At 47.4% G+C, this 15,883-nt stretch overlaps 1 protein-coding gene across 1 annotated transcript; it reads right to left on the reverse strand.

Moving 5' to 3' along the window:
* Positions 1–328: 328 nt before the first annotated feature.
* On the reverse strand, positions 329–2,885 carry Frat1 (FRAT regulator of WNT signaling pathway 1). Its single transcript, XM_005063185.3, has one exon. The coding sequence runs from the start codon at positions 2,676–2,678 to the stop codon at positions 1,848–1,850; it is 831 nt and encodes a 276-aa protein (XP_005063242.2). The 5' UTR covers positions 2,679–2,885; the 3' UTR covers positions 329–1,847.
* Positions 2,886–15,883: the final 12,998 nt, after the last annotated feature.

The raw sequence follows: 15,883 nt of genomic DNA on the forward strand, positions 1-15,883 counted from the left end.
AGCCCTGACAGCCTGATGGTCTCCACTGCCAGGCGCCTTCCTAAGACTTTGCTGTCTCTGACACCCAAAAGGCTCTGAGGTTTGTGAATGCGATTGATCCAGAACCTGACCTCACTTTCATTTAATCTCATGCCAGCACCAATACACACCCAGCTGCACAGACCTCGTCTAACTAGTGAGCTGCTCAGACACAAAGGCCTCTAATTACCATCCGCAAGCCAGGCTGACAGGGATTTCAAGTGTTTTCATGTTTATGGAGATCAGAGAAACGTGTTCTGTGCAATCTTTCCCACTGGAGGAAAGCACAAAATAAAATCGAACAACAACAAAAAAACCCAACACATTTATTCAAAAACAGTTAATTCAGTTAAGTTAAAATCCTATAATCAGGACAGCCACAGTTCCAGTCACTTCGGTGCGAAGTGTAGATTTGTCAATAGCCACATCTGGAAGCTGAACAAGCCATTGACTCCATAAAACTAAACGAAACGGTCGCTCAGAGTGAACAGTGTTTCCAAGCACATCACAGTCACAACAGCAAAAAGCCCGCAGCTTTTCCATTTGGAGGGTCACATTTTCTACTCGGTTTCCTTCACTTACAAAGGCGAGCTGGCACAGCTGGGGGAGGGTCAGAAGGAGGAAATCAACTCCCTCTATCCAGGGAATTGCAGCTGTTATTACAAATGGCCCCGAGAGCCCATTATAAGCGGCTGTGTGAGACTGTGTCCCGGGAGTGCCCCTTGTGGGGCCTCCCCAGCCCCTCTCCCTGGCCCCTAGGATCTAAGGGGCACTCCCCAGCCCCCCAGGATCTGCTTGAGTAGGGCAGCAGGGGGAAAGGTGGTACTTGGGGCTACTGTCTCCAGGCAGTTTCTGTGCAAGCCGAGAGAACGGGCAGGGGCGGTGGCCCCAGGCGGAAAGCACAGACACCCAGCACCAAGCCGCCCCCTCCCCCTCTTCTCCGGGAGGCAGCACTTGCGCGTGTCCTTAGGGGACTCTAGCATTTACAAAACAGTGTGCTCTTCTCCCAGCAAGGCTATGTGCCGGTGAGCCATAACACGGTGCACACTCTGGAAACAGTGGCCTTGAACCCAAGCAAGAACCGGTCGCCTTTAAAAACACTTTAGGAAGGCGGGAGAGTTCAATCTGTGCTTTGCCATACTCTCCCCATCGCCCAATACCGCCTCCCACCCCCATCTGTGGTACAACATTCCCTCAGCACTCCGGTAACAGCAACCAGTTGCAAAAAAAGGGTACAGACAGGGGGAAAAATGTTACTTCTATTTAGCCTCAAGAGGGTCCTTTTGTGGTACCGCATGTTTTACATTAAAACCAGCACCGCAATGACACGAGACGGTCTTTTAACTGCCATAAAATGTTCAAGTGTAGTATTTTGGTGTGCTCCCCGAAATAACATCCATTCTTGCCCCCCAAAGTGGATCAAGAAAGTAACTGTGATCATCGTCCTTCGTTCCATGGCTGGCTGATCCTGAGAGCATGCACCATGGCCACGTGGTCGCCGGATTGCCACAGCAGAGTCTGCGCGGAACTGCAGCGACCAGGTTGAATTACGGCAAAAAAAAAAAAAAAAAAAAAAAAAGGAGTCCTGCAGACAGCCTGCGGTGCGGTGCACTCTATAAAATCGGCTTTAAACAAGCCTAAGTCCTGGATTTCAAACAGTTTGGGGCTCTCAACCCCAGTTACCCCATGAAAATATTTGCGATTTTTCTGCTGTATTCCTTAGCTTATTATCCCATTTTCAAAGGCAAGAGTCCTCCACCAACCCGGTGCAGTCCTGGGTAAATCTTTTGGTTCCCAGGTACAGGCTGGTGCAGTAGCCTCACTGGTTGTTAGCTGCCAGGAACAAGAAAGTCGTCCCCAGTTCTGAGCCGCGCCCTCCTCGCGCAAGCGCCAGGGTCGCTGCAGGCCGCTCGAGGGCTCCGGGGCGAAGGCGGCTCGTGCACCGGGGCCGACAGAGGCCCGAGGAACGGGTGTGCGGGAAGCTTTGCGTGTAGCTGTAGCCGTCGCGAATGTAGCCGCCGCACCGCCTCCTTGATGAGGTTTCCCGAAAGCACGAGCTGCTGCAGGAGCCGGTGCGGGTCGTCGTCGCCGGTGCGGGTCTCGGGCTGAGATCCGCGTCGCTGTTGCAGGCGGCGAGACGCGGCTGCGCTCCGGAGCCAACCGCGCCGGAACGGGCCGGAGAGAGGCTGCGGGATGCTCGGCTTGCCGGTCACCGGGGGTCCCTCAAGGCCAGGCTGCGAGGGCTGAGGGCACAGCACGCTAGCGCCCGCTGGGAGCTCCGCCACGCAGTAGGGAGCCGCCCGGCCCCGCACGCGCCCGCGCTCCCCCAGCACGCAGCGCACGGCTCCCGGGGGCGCCGGGTTCCCGGCCTCCGCAGGCGCGTCCGGCCGCAGCAGCCGCCTCGCCGGGGTCCGGGCCTTATCCGCCGGCAGCGCAGCCACGACCCGCGGGGGCGGGGGTCCCGGGGCAGCACACGGCGAGGCCGGGCCGTCGTGCGCCGCGTCCAGCTGCAGCGTCTCGCCGATCTGGGCGATGAGCCGGTCCACGTCGGCAGAGCCGCCCAGAGTCACCGACTGTTGCAGCAGGAGGAAGCTGTCGTCGTCGTCCTCCCCCTCCGCCTCGTCGCCGGCTTCCTCCTCCTCCTCCCTCCGGCACGGCATGGCCCCCCGTCCGGGCCCCTGCGGCTGTGCGGGCGTCGCTGGCGGCTCGGTTGCCCGCGGGCTCGGCGGGCCGCGGCTGGGGCGAGAGCGGGGCGGAGGCCGGGGCCGGGCCGGGCCTGAGACGCGGAAGCCGGGGGCCACCGGGCAGCCGCACCGCGCGCCTTCCAGCCGCGGGAGCCGGAACGCTGCCGGCTCGGGTTGATTTGTAAACAATGGGTGACGTCGCGCGGCTCCTACCACCGTGCGCGGCCGGGGGATGCTGTGTCCTTGGTAGCGGGGAGCCTGCTGGGCCAGGGGACAGAGTGGAGCCTAGCTGCCCCCGAACCTCATTGTAGTGTCTGCTGTGTGCGCGTATGTACTGGACAGCTAATTCTGGTTCGCTCAGCCGGGCCTAATTGGCGTTCCACAAGATGGACACCTTGGGGGACGCGATTGGTTTCTTCCACACACAGTCACTTCCACACACTTACACCTCCACACACTCCCCTCAGCACGTCAAGTGGTTTGGTTTAGGCGGTGGCGGTGGCGTTTTTTTTTTTTTTGTTTTTTTTTGTTTTTGTTTTTTTAGATCGGGTTGCCAGCTCAGACGAGGAAGGAGAGAGGGAGAGGTTAGGAATCAGTGTGGCGATTAGGAAACGGATGTTGTCAAAGATGGAAAAGAGATCCTGTTGTCTGATGTGGTTGGCTGGACAGATGAGTGTTTCTGGACTGGGGTCCCTAGGGAGTCTACGTGCTGTCTCGACTTATGGCCTCTTCCGAAGAATTGTAATATGGAAAGTGTGTGTGTGTGTGTGTGTGTGTGTGTGTGTGTGTGTGTTTTAAAGGAATTCACCAGCCAAATGGAGAATAGTAGCAAGGGAGGCACATGGTGAACTGTTTATATGAAAACAGCCCCGGCCATCTTAACCATTCCATTGTTGAATTAATGGGTAGCCAAACTTTATCTATTTTTAATATTTACTTATTTTGGGACAGAACCTGTGTATCTCCTTGGCTTTGCTGTATAGCTGAGAATAACCTTGAACTCTCGATCCTCTTGCCCCCACCTTGCAATTGTGCGGCACCAGATCAAGTTTGTTTAGTGATTATTTTATAGTGTTGGGGATTACATCCAAGGCCTTCTGAGCCATTAGAAAATCGATGGCCTTCAAACTGACTGCAACAGACATCCGTGTGGTGACACACATTTGTATCCCAACACTGGGAAGGTGGAGGCAGAAGTATTACATGTTCAAAATCATTCCTGGATACATAGCGAATTTGAAGCCAGTCTGGGGCATGAAACTCTTGTCACTATCATTGAATAGCCCTGGTTTCTAGTCTACCACTGGGGGGGGGGGGGGAGTAAGCATAAACTTAAAAAAACAGTGAATTTTTAAATATGTAAATTGTACAATATAAAGTTTTTTTTCTTTTTCTTTTTCTTTTTTCTTTTTGGTTTTTCGAGACAGGGTTTCTCTGTAGCTTTGGAGGCTGTCCTGGAACTCACTTGGTAGTCCTGGCTGGTCTCAAACTCACAGAGATCCTCCTGCCTCTGCCTCCCGAGTGCTGGGATTAAAGGCGTGCGCCACCAACGCCCGGCTTTTTTTTTTCTTAATTAGTCATAAAGCATGTGCACACAGACACACAGAAAACAGTGGGGAGTCTGACAGCGTGCAGGCAGCTACTTTGTAGTACTCACTGGGAGCCAAGCACAATGGCTCACACGGGGTTGGGGAGGCAGAGGTGTGAAGATTATTGAGACTGAACTCAAAAGAAAGTAAATGAGAAAGATGGCTCATCAGTTAAGAGCACCGGCTGCTCTTCTAGGGGACCTGGGTCTGGTTTCGAGCAGTCACATGGAGTCTCACAACTACCTGTAACTCCAATTCCAGGGGATCTGATGCCCCCTTCTGGCCTCCACGTGCACCAGGAACGCAAGTGGTGCATAGGTATGCCTGCCTGCAAAACACCCATACACATTAGAAACATTTCTAGCTGGGCGTTGGTGGCACACGCCTTTAATCCCAGCACTCGGGAGGCAGAGGCAGGCGGATCTCTGGGAGTTCGAGGTCAGCCTGGTCTACAAAGCGAGTTCCAAGAGCGCCTCCAAGACAATACAGAGAAACCCTGTCTCGAAAAACCAAAAAAAAAAAAAAAAAAAAAAAAAAAGAAACGTTTCTAAAACGACTTGGCGGCTGGTGAGATGGCTGAGGGGGAGAGATGCTTGCCACCAAGACTGAGCGCCTGAGTTCATGCTCAGGAACCAGGGTTGGTAGGAAAGAACGTATTCCCACAAGTTGCCCTGCTGTGGAATAACCTTTTGTACACTGTGAAGATTCGACTCTGTGATTGGTTTAATAAAGAGCCAACTGACCAATAGCCAGGCAGGAAGAGGTTAGGCAGGAGAACCAAAGTGACAGAACACTGGGTAGGAAGGGCAGAGTTGCCAGCTAGACGCAGAGGGAGGAGGACCTGTGGAAAAGGAGGTAACAAGCCATGAGCCACATAGCAGGATGTAAATTAATAAGAAATGGGTTAATTTAAGTTGTAAGAGCTAATTAGAAACAACCCGAAGCTATTGGCTGAGAATTTATAATTAATAATAAGTCTGTGCGGTTATTTGGGAGCATGTTGTCAGGACAGAAAAATCTGTCTACATTGCTCTTCAAACCCTCCCCCCCAATGAATAAATAAATGTAACTTTAAACTTTTTAAAGAGAGCTGGGTTCATTTTTGTCAAGTGAAGAGGAGAGAATATCAGAACAGAGGAAAAGTCAGTCCTGTGTCCCCCGTCTTTGTTTTTTGAGACAGGCTATCCTGTAGCCTCAGCTGGCCTGAAACTCACTCTTTAGCTGAAGATGGTCTTGAACTCCTGATACTCCTGCCTTGTCACAGCGCCCTGCTTGTTATAGAGCCAGTTTTTTTTTTTTTTAGGTTTTTCGAGGCAGGATTTCTCTGTGGCTTTGGAGGCTGTCCTGGAACTAGCTATTGTAGACCAGGCTGGTCTCGAACTCACAGAGATCCACCTGCCTCTGCCTCCCAAGTGCTGGGATTAAAGGCGTGAGCCACCAACGCCCGGCATAGAGCCAGTTTTGAGAGTCATTTGAACTTCTAAATCTAGGCAATCTGGATTTGTACAATGTTATAAGACTAAAGTTAATTGTTGGTAGATCATCTGCTTGCCACTCCCACCTCTCCACCAGCAGGGTCTCACTCTCTAGTCCAGACTGGCCTAGAATTTCTGATAATCCTTCTGTCTTGGCCTCCTGAGTGTTGGGATGGCATTTGGTAGGCTCCAAGCATTTTTTCCCTCTGTAATTTAGATGCTGTTTATTTATTGCTCTGCTTAGAAGTGATGGGAACAGTCAGGGAAATCATTGTCTTTGATGATAGGTGTGATGTTAACTGTTTTTTTTTAAGATTTATTTATTTATTATGTATACAGTGCTCTGCCTGCTTGTATACCTGCAGGCCAGAGGAGGGCACCAGATCTCATTACGGATGGTTGTGAGCCACCATGTGGTTGCTGGGAATTGAACTCAGGAAGAACAACCAGTGCTCTTAACTGCTGAGCCATCATCTCTCCAGCCCTAGCTGTGGGTTTTGAACTGATGTCTGCTATAAGCTGAGGACATTCCTTTGTATTCCTGGTTTGTTGAAAATTGGTCTTAATCACAGACAAGTAATTTTATTTAATTAGTTTATTTGGCAATTTTCTTCCTCATTTTGACGCATTGTTCATATGAAAGTATGGTCAAGGTAGCTCTTTATCAGCTGTATTATTCATGCACCTGATTGTTTAAAGTTTTTTGTTGTTGTTGTTTTGTTTTGTTTTGTTTTGTTTTCGAGACAGGGTTTCTCCGAGGCTTTGGAGGCTGCCCTGGAACTAGCGCTTGTAGACCAGGCTGGCCTCTAACTCACAGAGATCCACCTGCCTCTGCCTCCCGAGTGCTGGGATTAAAGGCGTGCACCACCAACTGTTTAAAGTTTTAAGGTGAGAGAGGGAACCAAGTGTGTTATACAAACTTGTCGTCCTGGCACCTGGGAGACAGGTAGAAAATCAGGAGTTTGAGGGCAGCTTCTGCTACAGAGTAAGTGAGAGATCAGCCTGGGCTCCATGAGATACTCCCCCCAAAACTAAAAGTAAAATAAGATGAGACAGGGAACATGAAACAATTTAAATAGTAGCAGTTTACAATTTTTCAGCTCAAAATATATAAGCCCAGTGGTTAAGAGTACTTGTTGCTCCAAAGCCACAGAGAAACCACCCTGTCTCGAAAAACCAAAAAAAAAAAAAAAAAAAAGAAGAGTACTTGTTGCTCCTCCAGAGGGCCAGCATTTAATTCCCAGTACCTACATAGTGGTTCACAACATCTATGATCCAGTACCAGGGGATCCCATGGCTTCTTCTGACCTTCATGGGCACCAAGCATGCATGTAGTACACATACATACATGAAGACAAAACAGTCACACATAAAATAGAATGAATAAATATACAAAATATATAATCCTGGTATATTATGAAAATGAAAATGGTATGACTGTTTTGGTAAAATGTCTGTCAGTTTCTTGTATAACTAAACACATACAGACGTAGCTCAGTTCCAACTGGTATTTACCCGAGAGAAACAAATGCACAGGCCACATCAAGTTCAGTCATAGCAGCCTTATTGATCACTGCCCTGAATCTGATCCACCCAAGTGGTCCTCTACCGGAAATGGAAAACCAGCCTAAGGTACATTCATATCATGATGGTGCAGAATGAAGTTCCCAAACAGTATGATAAGTAAAAGGAACCAAAGAAAATAGTCATGCCATAGTTGATGTGGGAAGTCCTGTGCATTTGTCAATAAAGCACCGTTGAGCCAATAGGAATCTAGATAGGTGGGACTAGGAGTCCAGGAGGACTCTGGGAAGGAGGAACACAGAGAGTCAAGATGTAACGCCATGGGGTAGGAAGCCTGGAACTATTCTCCGGTAAGAGAAATACTTAGATTAACAATTATGGGGTAATTACTTAAGTCAGAGCTAGCCAGTAAGAAACAAGCAAAGCCAACAGCTTAATAATTAATACAGCGTCTTGTGTGTTATTTGGGGACTACAATGCGGCAGAGCCCAGGCGGCTGGCGAGTGATAAACCAAAGCGGCTAGCAAAGAAAGGCTTCTCTTTACACATAGTGAAGTGTTGGAAGAGACAAAGTAACTCTTTTGTTTTTTGATGGTCTTACTATGTAGCTCTGGCTGTCCTAAAACTCATTATATAGACTAGACTGGCTTCAAACTCACAGAGATCTGCCTGCCCCTGCCTCCCAAGTGCTGTGGACCAACCCTTCTCTGCACTGTGAGTATGTATTACTCTCATCGGGTTTAATAAAGAACCAACTGGCCAATAGCTAGGCAGGAAGAGGTTAGGTGGGAGAACCAGTCTAAGTGAACACTGGGAAAAAGGAGGGCCAAGTTGCCAGGAGATGCAAAGGAAGCAGAAGATAAATTTGCCCTGACGAATAAAGGTGCCACCTAGAGCATAGATAAGAAATATGGGTTGATTCAGGTTGTAAGAGCTAGTTAGTAACAAGGCCAAACTACCCATCAAACACTTATAATTAATAATAAGCCTCTGTGTGGTTATCTGGGAGCTGGCTGGTGGGACAGAAAAATCTGCCTATACCCAAGTGCTGGGATTAAAGGCATGCATACTCATGACCACCAGACAAAGTAATTTTCAATGGGGACAGATGAGAGGACTGGCATCATTGGAGAGGTTCTGTAGAGGCAATGGGGAAGCTGGTGGGAGAGGTGATACTCTGTATCTCTGCTCTTGGCTCTGGATCTCACAGGTTTCTGTAGGGATTCAACAAATGGTGTATTTCAGGACTCACTGAAAATTTTACACAGTAGGTTAAAAACTACCCAAAAAACCTCACCAGATTTTGGTTACTAACAGGCATGCTGATGAGTTTTGAAGCGAGGCGTACACTTTGTATTGCAGTGCACTTAAATTCAAGATGGATTACTGTTAAGATCGAGGGACTGCTAGACAGATAGGTGTATGATAAAACAGTGTGGGTGTGTACTTAAAATAATGAAAAAATGAAGTTCACTCAAGAACTTGTATATAAACATCAATAGCAGCACCTCTCTCATGTTCGGCTACTGATGGATGAAACGAGTAGCCATACTTTGGATTTTTACCACCGTAAAGGAGTGACCATGATGTCCAGTGAAAGAAACTGGGGAGGTTGGGAAAATGGAGGGACTTACTGTAAGCTCAGCACTTGGGAGGCAGAGGCAGGCTGATCTCGTGAGTTTGGGGACAGCCTGTCCTGATCTACAAAGGGAGTCCCAGATCAGTCAGAATTGCATGGTGAAACCCTGTCAGAGAAACCAACCAACCAACCAATCAACCAACAAGCAAAAAAACAACCCACAGAGTCTGGAAGATTAGTGATTGACTGATTGACTGTTGGCTGGTCATGTGAGGAGAAGGGAAATAGGACTAATTAGGTGATGAAAATTTTGTGGAATTAATGGTGCTATTTGTAAAATACACCAAAAATTACTGGAAAGCTGAGCATGGCGGTAATTGCCTACAGTCCCTGAGCTTGGGAGGTGGCGATAGGGAGACTGAAGGATATCTGTAACTACATAGTAAGTTTAAGGCCAGCCTGGGCTACATGAGACGCGGTCTCAAAAACCAAACAACCCTCCACCAAAATAAACCCACTACAAACAAGTTAGCAAGGAGAGGGCCATGGAGGGGCTTGGGGATGTGGCTCTGTTAGCACGCATGAGACCATGGGTTCCATCTCCAGAACTAAGTCAGGCTAACAACCCCCCAGAAAACCTTAAGTGCATACTTTGGAATGGTGGCGTCTATGTCATGGGAAGCCAGTCTCTTTCTCATCCTCCTGTCTTTTTTTTTTTTTTTTTTTTTTTTTTTTTTTGGTTTTATGAGACAGGGTTTCTCTGTATTGTTTTGGAGGCTGTCGGTCCAGTCCGGCCTCGAACTCACAGAGATCCACCTGCCTCTGCCTCCCGAGTGCTGGGATTAAAGGTGTGTGCCACCACCGCCCAGCTCCTCCTGTCCTTTCTTTACTTTTGTGGCTGCTCTGAACTCCAAAGCCTTGCATATGCTATATGTTAGATGATTTCTAATGTGAATCTAGCCTCAGTCTCAAAATTTAAAGCATCAGGAATGAAGAGGCAGGCTGATCTCTATGAGTTCAAGGCCATTCAGGGCTACAAAGTGAAAAGATAAGAAAATAGAAAAAAGCTATGATAACAAATGTTAAAAAAAACAAACCAAACAAAAAAGAACTATAGGACCCATCGACCTCAGAAAAGTGGAGAGAATTGTGTGCCCAGTGCAGACAAGGTTGGGAATGGGGGCTGAGGGAAGGGAGTAGGGGGTGGGGAATCGAATACGAGCTTGGCAGGTACACAGGGGAAATGTGTAAGTTTGCATTCCAAGGGTGAAAGGATTTCCCTGGCCTGATGTGAGTTGACCAAATTCTTCTCAACCACAAGATGGGCAGAGACTGTTGCGAAAGCCAGCAGGGTTCCTGAATTGCATGAGTAGCAGGGGCTTGTGCAAAGATGAGAATTCAAGAGATCAGGGGATTCAAGCAGCTGCTGGGAGGTTTGAAGGAGGTTTTAAAGGCCTGTCAGGGGGAGTTGCTGAAGTCCTGACGACTCTGCAAGCTGCTGTTAGGCTAGGAGAGAGGGACAGCTACTGGGCGAACAGGTGCCTGAGCCCCTGGATCTCGAACATATGGCTTTGGGCTGACCCAGCCACCGCAGTGTAGAACATTTCCTCACTAATACAAGGAGAAAGCACTCAGGCAGGGAGGTCCAGAGGGATGCTATCTGGGGTGGGGAACTTGGTGGAACTGGAGAGAACAGCGCCTCTCCAGATTCCTAGAAACCAGGGCTGTGTACACTTGACCTTCACCCTGGATGAGTGTGTGCCCTACTACTGCCACTGGCATGTTCATATGTGGATAGAGACACCCAAAGGGTAGCCCAGATACTGGATTATTTTCAGGGCTACAACACAGATCGGCAGCTCAGGCAGGGTTCCACAGTTTTGCTAGTGGGCATTGGGTCACACCAGGCCTGTCAGGGACCAGGATGAAAAGATAAAGGAGTACATCTCTGTTGGCATGCCCATCATAGCCATGTGAGGGCTCAGGGGTCGTGAGGATGACAGACAGGCTGAAGTGCATGGGATTGCACTACGTTACTAAAGGGGCAGCCCTGAAGCCGAGGCTGTGATGTGCAGCATGATTGGCTGTCGCTGTTGAAGGGAGGCAGTCTCCGTGTGCCGAGGGTTAGTGCCTGTCTGGATGCCGTGGCTGGTTTCCGTATAGACAGCACTGCTCATTACGAAACACACAGTCAGCATGGTTTAGTATCTACTTTTTTTTTTTTTCTGAGACAGGGTTTCTCTGTGTAGCTTTGTAGATCAGGCTGCCTTTGAACTCACAGAGATCCACCTGCCTCTGACTCCTGCGTGCTGGGATTAAAGACGTGAACTATCACCGCTAGACTCAGTATCTACTTTTAAACTCCAGTTATATTAATTTAGATAATACAACAACATGATTCAAAAGACCAGCTGTAGTTTTTGTTACCTGTTTCTTTAAAAGATTGTTTATGAGCCGGGTGTTGGTGGCGCACGCCTTTAATCCCAGCACTTGGGAGGCAGAGGCAGGGGGATCTGTGTGAGTTCCAGGCCAGCCTGGTCTACAGAGCGAGTTCCAGGACAGCTTCCAAAGCAATACAGAAAAACCCTGTCTCGAAAAAGCAAAAAAAAAAAAAAAAAAAAAAAAGATTGTTTATGAACTTCGGTCATTCATTTATTTATTTTTGTGTTTATTTTTGTTCTGTCTCTGTGTCAGATATGTAGCAGCTATAGCAGGAACTGCTCTTTATCTCCAATAACCATTTCTGCCTTTAATAAACTCTGAACTGTGGTTGCATCTGAGCTACAAGACTTCATGTATCAGGGCTGGAAAGATGGCTGTGTGGTTAAGAGCACTGGCTTCTTTTCCAGAGGACCTGGGTTCCCCATTGCCCACAGGGTGACTGGCAAAACTCTTTGTAACTCCAGTTCCAGGGGATTTAGTAACCATTTCTGGCCTCTGTGGGCACCACACACACAAGTGCTGCACACACACACACACATATATGGAAATTATTCATATACATAACAATAAACTAAGACAAAAAAGTAAAAAGACAGTATATATCAATTCCTTTTGCAAACAGATGTGACCGAGTGATCAACTACTGGACAATGAAATATAAATCAGAGAGTACTGGGATTGAAGGTGTGAGCCAGCCACCCCACCCCACCCCACCCCCACTCCTAGCGCCTTCTCTTTTCTTTATCTTTTTGATTTTCTGATTTTTTTTACCTTTTTAAAAAAGTTTAAATTAGAACAAGCCTGTTTTACATGTCAATGCTTGTCTGATTTTATTTTTACAGTTAAGACAGTATCTCACTAAATTGCTCAGGCTGGTGTTGGACTTTGGCATCCTGTTGTCATAGTCTCTCTGTTATGGTGACCACCACACCTAGATTTCTTCTTTCATTTTGTTGTCTGGAATGTGAATGTGGTGGAAAATTCTCGAAGTCGTGTTGAACTCTGAGGCTGAGATGAAATGGTAATGAATGCAATGTAGTCTCACAGATACAGAGTATACCGACTGCTTGTGGGTCTCGTCTACGTGAGAAAGAAGCAAATCATTTGCTTTGGCCAACCAGGACCTTTTAAAAGAAAATACCATTATCAGGAAATCTGCAGGGTGGTTTGGAATCGCCTGCAGAGTGCCAGAGTAGGAAACAGACAAGAACTGTCACTACCAAACATATTATTTTTAGTAGATTTCTTGAGATATAATTTACATGCTAGAAATTTCCCTCATTTAAAGTCTGCAGTTCAGAGGCTGTTAGATGTTTAAAGTTATGCAGCCATTACTGTAACCTAATTTTAGGACATTTGCATTTCCCCAAAAGGAAACTTTTTACCTATTTATCTATATTAGGTATTTATCTCTTCCTGACACCCTGGAAAGTGCTTTACCTCAATGGTTTCCTTTAGTCTTCCAGTTACCTTTGAGTTTGGTACACTGTTATCTCTTTTCTTCCTTTTTTAAAGATTACTTTTTTAAAAATTGTGAATTATGGGTACGGATGTGTGTCTGTGTGGGTTTGTGAACATCAGTGCAGATGTTTAACGAGTGCATTGGATCCTCTGGAGCTGGAGTTGCAAGCAAGTTGTGAGTGGAACAGTGTGGGTGCTGGGAATGGAGTCCCCTGGAACTGGAGTTATGGATGAGTGTAACCCGCATATCGTGGCTGGGAACCAAACCCAAGTAGTCTGTAAAAAACCGATAAATATTCTTCACTGTTTGAATCAAATGGTCTTTCTAAGTCCCCACAGAACTCAGTGCTGGAGCTAGGACTCAAATTCAGATTGTATTTATTTTATATATTTCTTCTTTAAATTTTTATTTGTTTAATGTATATGGGTATTTTGCCTGCTTGTGTGTCTGTACATCATGTATGTGTCTGGTGCCCATAGAGGGTAGAAGAGGCATAGGATCCCTTGAAACTGGAGTTATAGAAGGTTGTGAGCTATTGTGTGGGTGCTAGGAACTGAATCTAATCTAGGTTCTTTGGAAGAGCAGTAAGTGCTTTTAATCACTGAGCCATCTCACTATTATTATTATTATTATCATCATTATTATTATTATTTGAGATATGGTTTCTCTGTGTAGGCTTGGCTGTCCTGGAACTTACTCTGCAGATCAAGCTGGCCTAGAAAGATCTGCCTACCTCTTTCTCCTTAGTGCTGGAATTAAAGGCATGGGCCACCACCTGACTTTTTTTTTCTGAGACAGTGTTTCTCTCCGTAGCTTTGTAGACCAGGCTGGTGCCTCAATCTCACAGAGATCTGCCTGCTTCTGCCTCCAGAATGCTGGGATTAAAGGTGTGCACCACCATTGCCCAGCCTGACTTTTTGTTTTGTTTTGTTTTTAGACAGAATCTCCATTTTACAGGCTGACCTTAAACTCTGTGTGGTTGAAGATGACTTTGAACTCCTGATCCTTCCACTTTGTGAGTGCAGAGATTTTTTTTTTTTGGTTTTTCGAGACAGGGTTTCTCTGTATTGTTTTGGAGGCTGTCCTGGAACTCGCTTTGTAGACCAGGCTGGCCTCGAACTCACAGAGATCCGCCTGCCTCTGCCTCCCGAGTGCTGGGATTAAAGGCGTGTGCCACCAACGCTCGGCTGAGTGCAGAGATTACAGGTGTGTACCATCATGTCCAGTTTAAACTCAATTTGAACCTGTGCCAAAGCCTGGCCATCACAAACTTCCAGATACATGGAAGTTGCCAAAAAAGTTTTCTTCTTTCCTTCCCTCCTTCCTTCTTTCCTTTTTCTTTCTTTCTCCTCCCTCCGTCCCCCCTCCCCCCTTCTGTCCCCCCTCCCGTGTTGGGCATCTAGCCCAGGGTCTTGCACAATGGGCAGAGCTCTCTGCCTTGTTCTTACTCGCCAAAGCCTGATGATGGCTCTCTCCAGTGCCCTGGCCAGCAGTCATGCCCTATTTCTGTCGAAATTGCCTATGCCCTTTGCATTTCCTTGGCCAGCCATGTGCCATTTGTGTTCAAGCCCAGACTTTTCCTTTAATCCAGTGCTGACAGATCAACTCAAGCTGCCCAGGCCTGCTCAGGTTACCACTCCCATGCAGGATAGGGTTAGACTGTTTCCTGGGCACCCCTTAGACCCTTCACATGGCATCCCATAGCTTTGGGCCTATCTTATCTTCCACCCTGACAAAATCCCTTTGCTCATATCATGCTGGGCCCATGCCAGCTTCCAAATGTGTCTGATGTTCCTGTCCCTCTGTGCATGGCCTTGTTCTTTGTGTTCAAAATGCCTTTGCCCGGCCTCCAGAGAATGAAATCCTACCCATTCTGGCTACAAATTCTCCATGAAGCTGGCTCTGCTCTTGCTAGCAGCCAATCATTGCCCAGATCTCTGTTTCCCTGCCCCATCCCCCCTTGCTTCCCCAGGCTCGCTTCGGTTTGCCTAGTGACTCTGGCTCTAGCCTGTAGGATCCTTCAGTTCAGGGGCAGTTTTTTATGATTGGCTCGGCTTGGGTCATTTGCTCCACTCCTGTCCAAAATACATGCACTGAGGTTAGAGGAGCGGAGGACCGACCCCTAGACAGATGCTGGGTGCATCAAAACAGAAGCATGCCTAACACGGTGGATGGGACGATGCTTTCCTGTAAGGCCTGGTAAAAGCATTGTTTCATTTTGTTAACTTTTTTTTTCATTGCTGGAGTTCCAACCCAGAGTCTCACGAACTCTAGGCAAGTGTTCTACTTTGAGCTATGTTCCTAGCTCTTATTAAATTCTTTGATTTAGTTCACTTATTCAACCAAAAAAAAAAGGTTGAGTGAGTCAAACACAACTTGGTCTTTAACCTGGGGAGACAATAACATTGATCAGACAATCATGTAGACAGATTTAGAAGTACAGCAAATGTAAAATGAAAACCTGGGACTCAAAGATGGAATGGCTAGCAAGTGTTCCTGCTTCCTAGTGGGAATGACCGCAACCAGGACAAGGTTTCATAATTAGGGCGTCCCTTTAAATCCACATGTTCCAGAAGAGGTCCTTTTGGATTTGATTTACACTGAAGTGTAAACAGAGGAGTAAGACCACTCTCTCTCTTACCACTTTGAAAGAAGATAAATCCCATGAGTGGGGATGTGTAAGCCTAGGGGACCAGAGGGCAATCTCCCTGTGCATGGGGGTGATGGGGGGGTGTCGGTGTTAATCCCTCTCCCTTTTCCTGTGTGTGTGTGTGTGTGTGTGTGTGTGTGAGAGAGAGAGAGAGAGAGAGAGAGAGAGAGAGAGAGATTGCATGCCAGAGCAATAAGTCACATATCTTCCTGCATTGCTCCCCCCCCCCTTTTTTAAGACAGGGTTTCTCATTAAATCTGAAGGTCACCAGTGCAGCTAGGCTGGTTAGCCAGTGAGTTCTTAGTATCTTCCTTTCTTTGTCCCTCAACACTGGGGTTACCAGCATGTGTGGTCTTCTGGGATTTAAAGCAAGATTCTCTTTCTTTTGTGGCAAACACTGTTACCCACTCAGCCACCTACCCTGCACCCCCTTCCCTTCTCTTTATTGAGAAGAGACATC

The sequence above is a fragment of the Mesocricetus auratus genome, unplaced genomic scaffold (genome assembly GCF_017639785.1).
Source record: "Mesocricetus auratus isolate SY011 unplaced genomic scaffold, BCM_Maur_2.0 Super-Scaffold_4256, whole genome shotgun sequence".
NCBI classification, from domain to species: domain Eukaryota; kingdom Metazoa; phylum Chordata; class Mammalia; order Rodentia; family Cricetidae; genus Mesocricetus; species Mesocricetus auratus.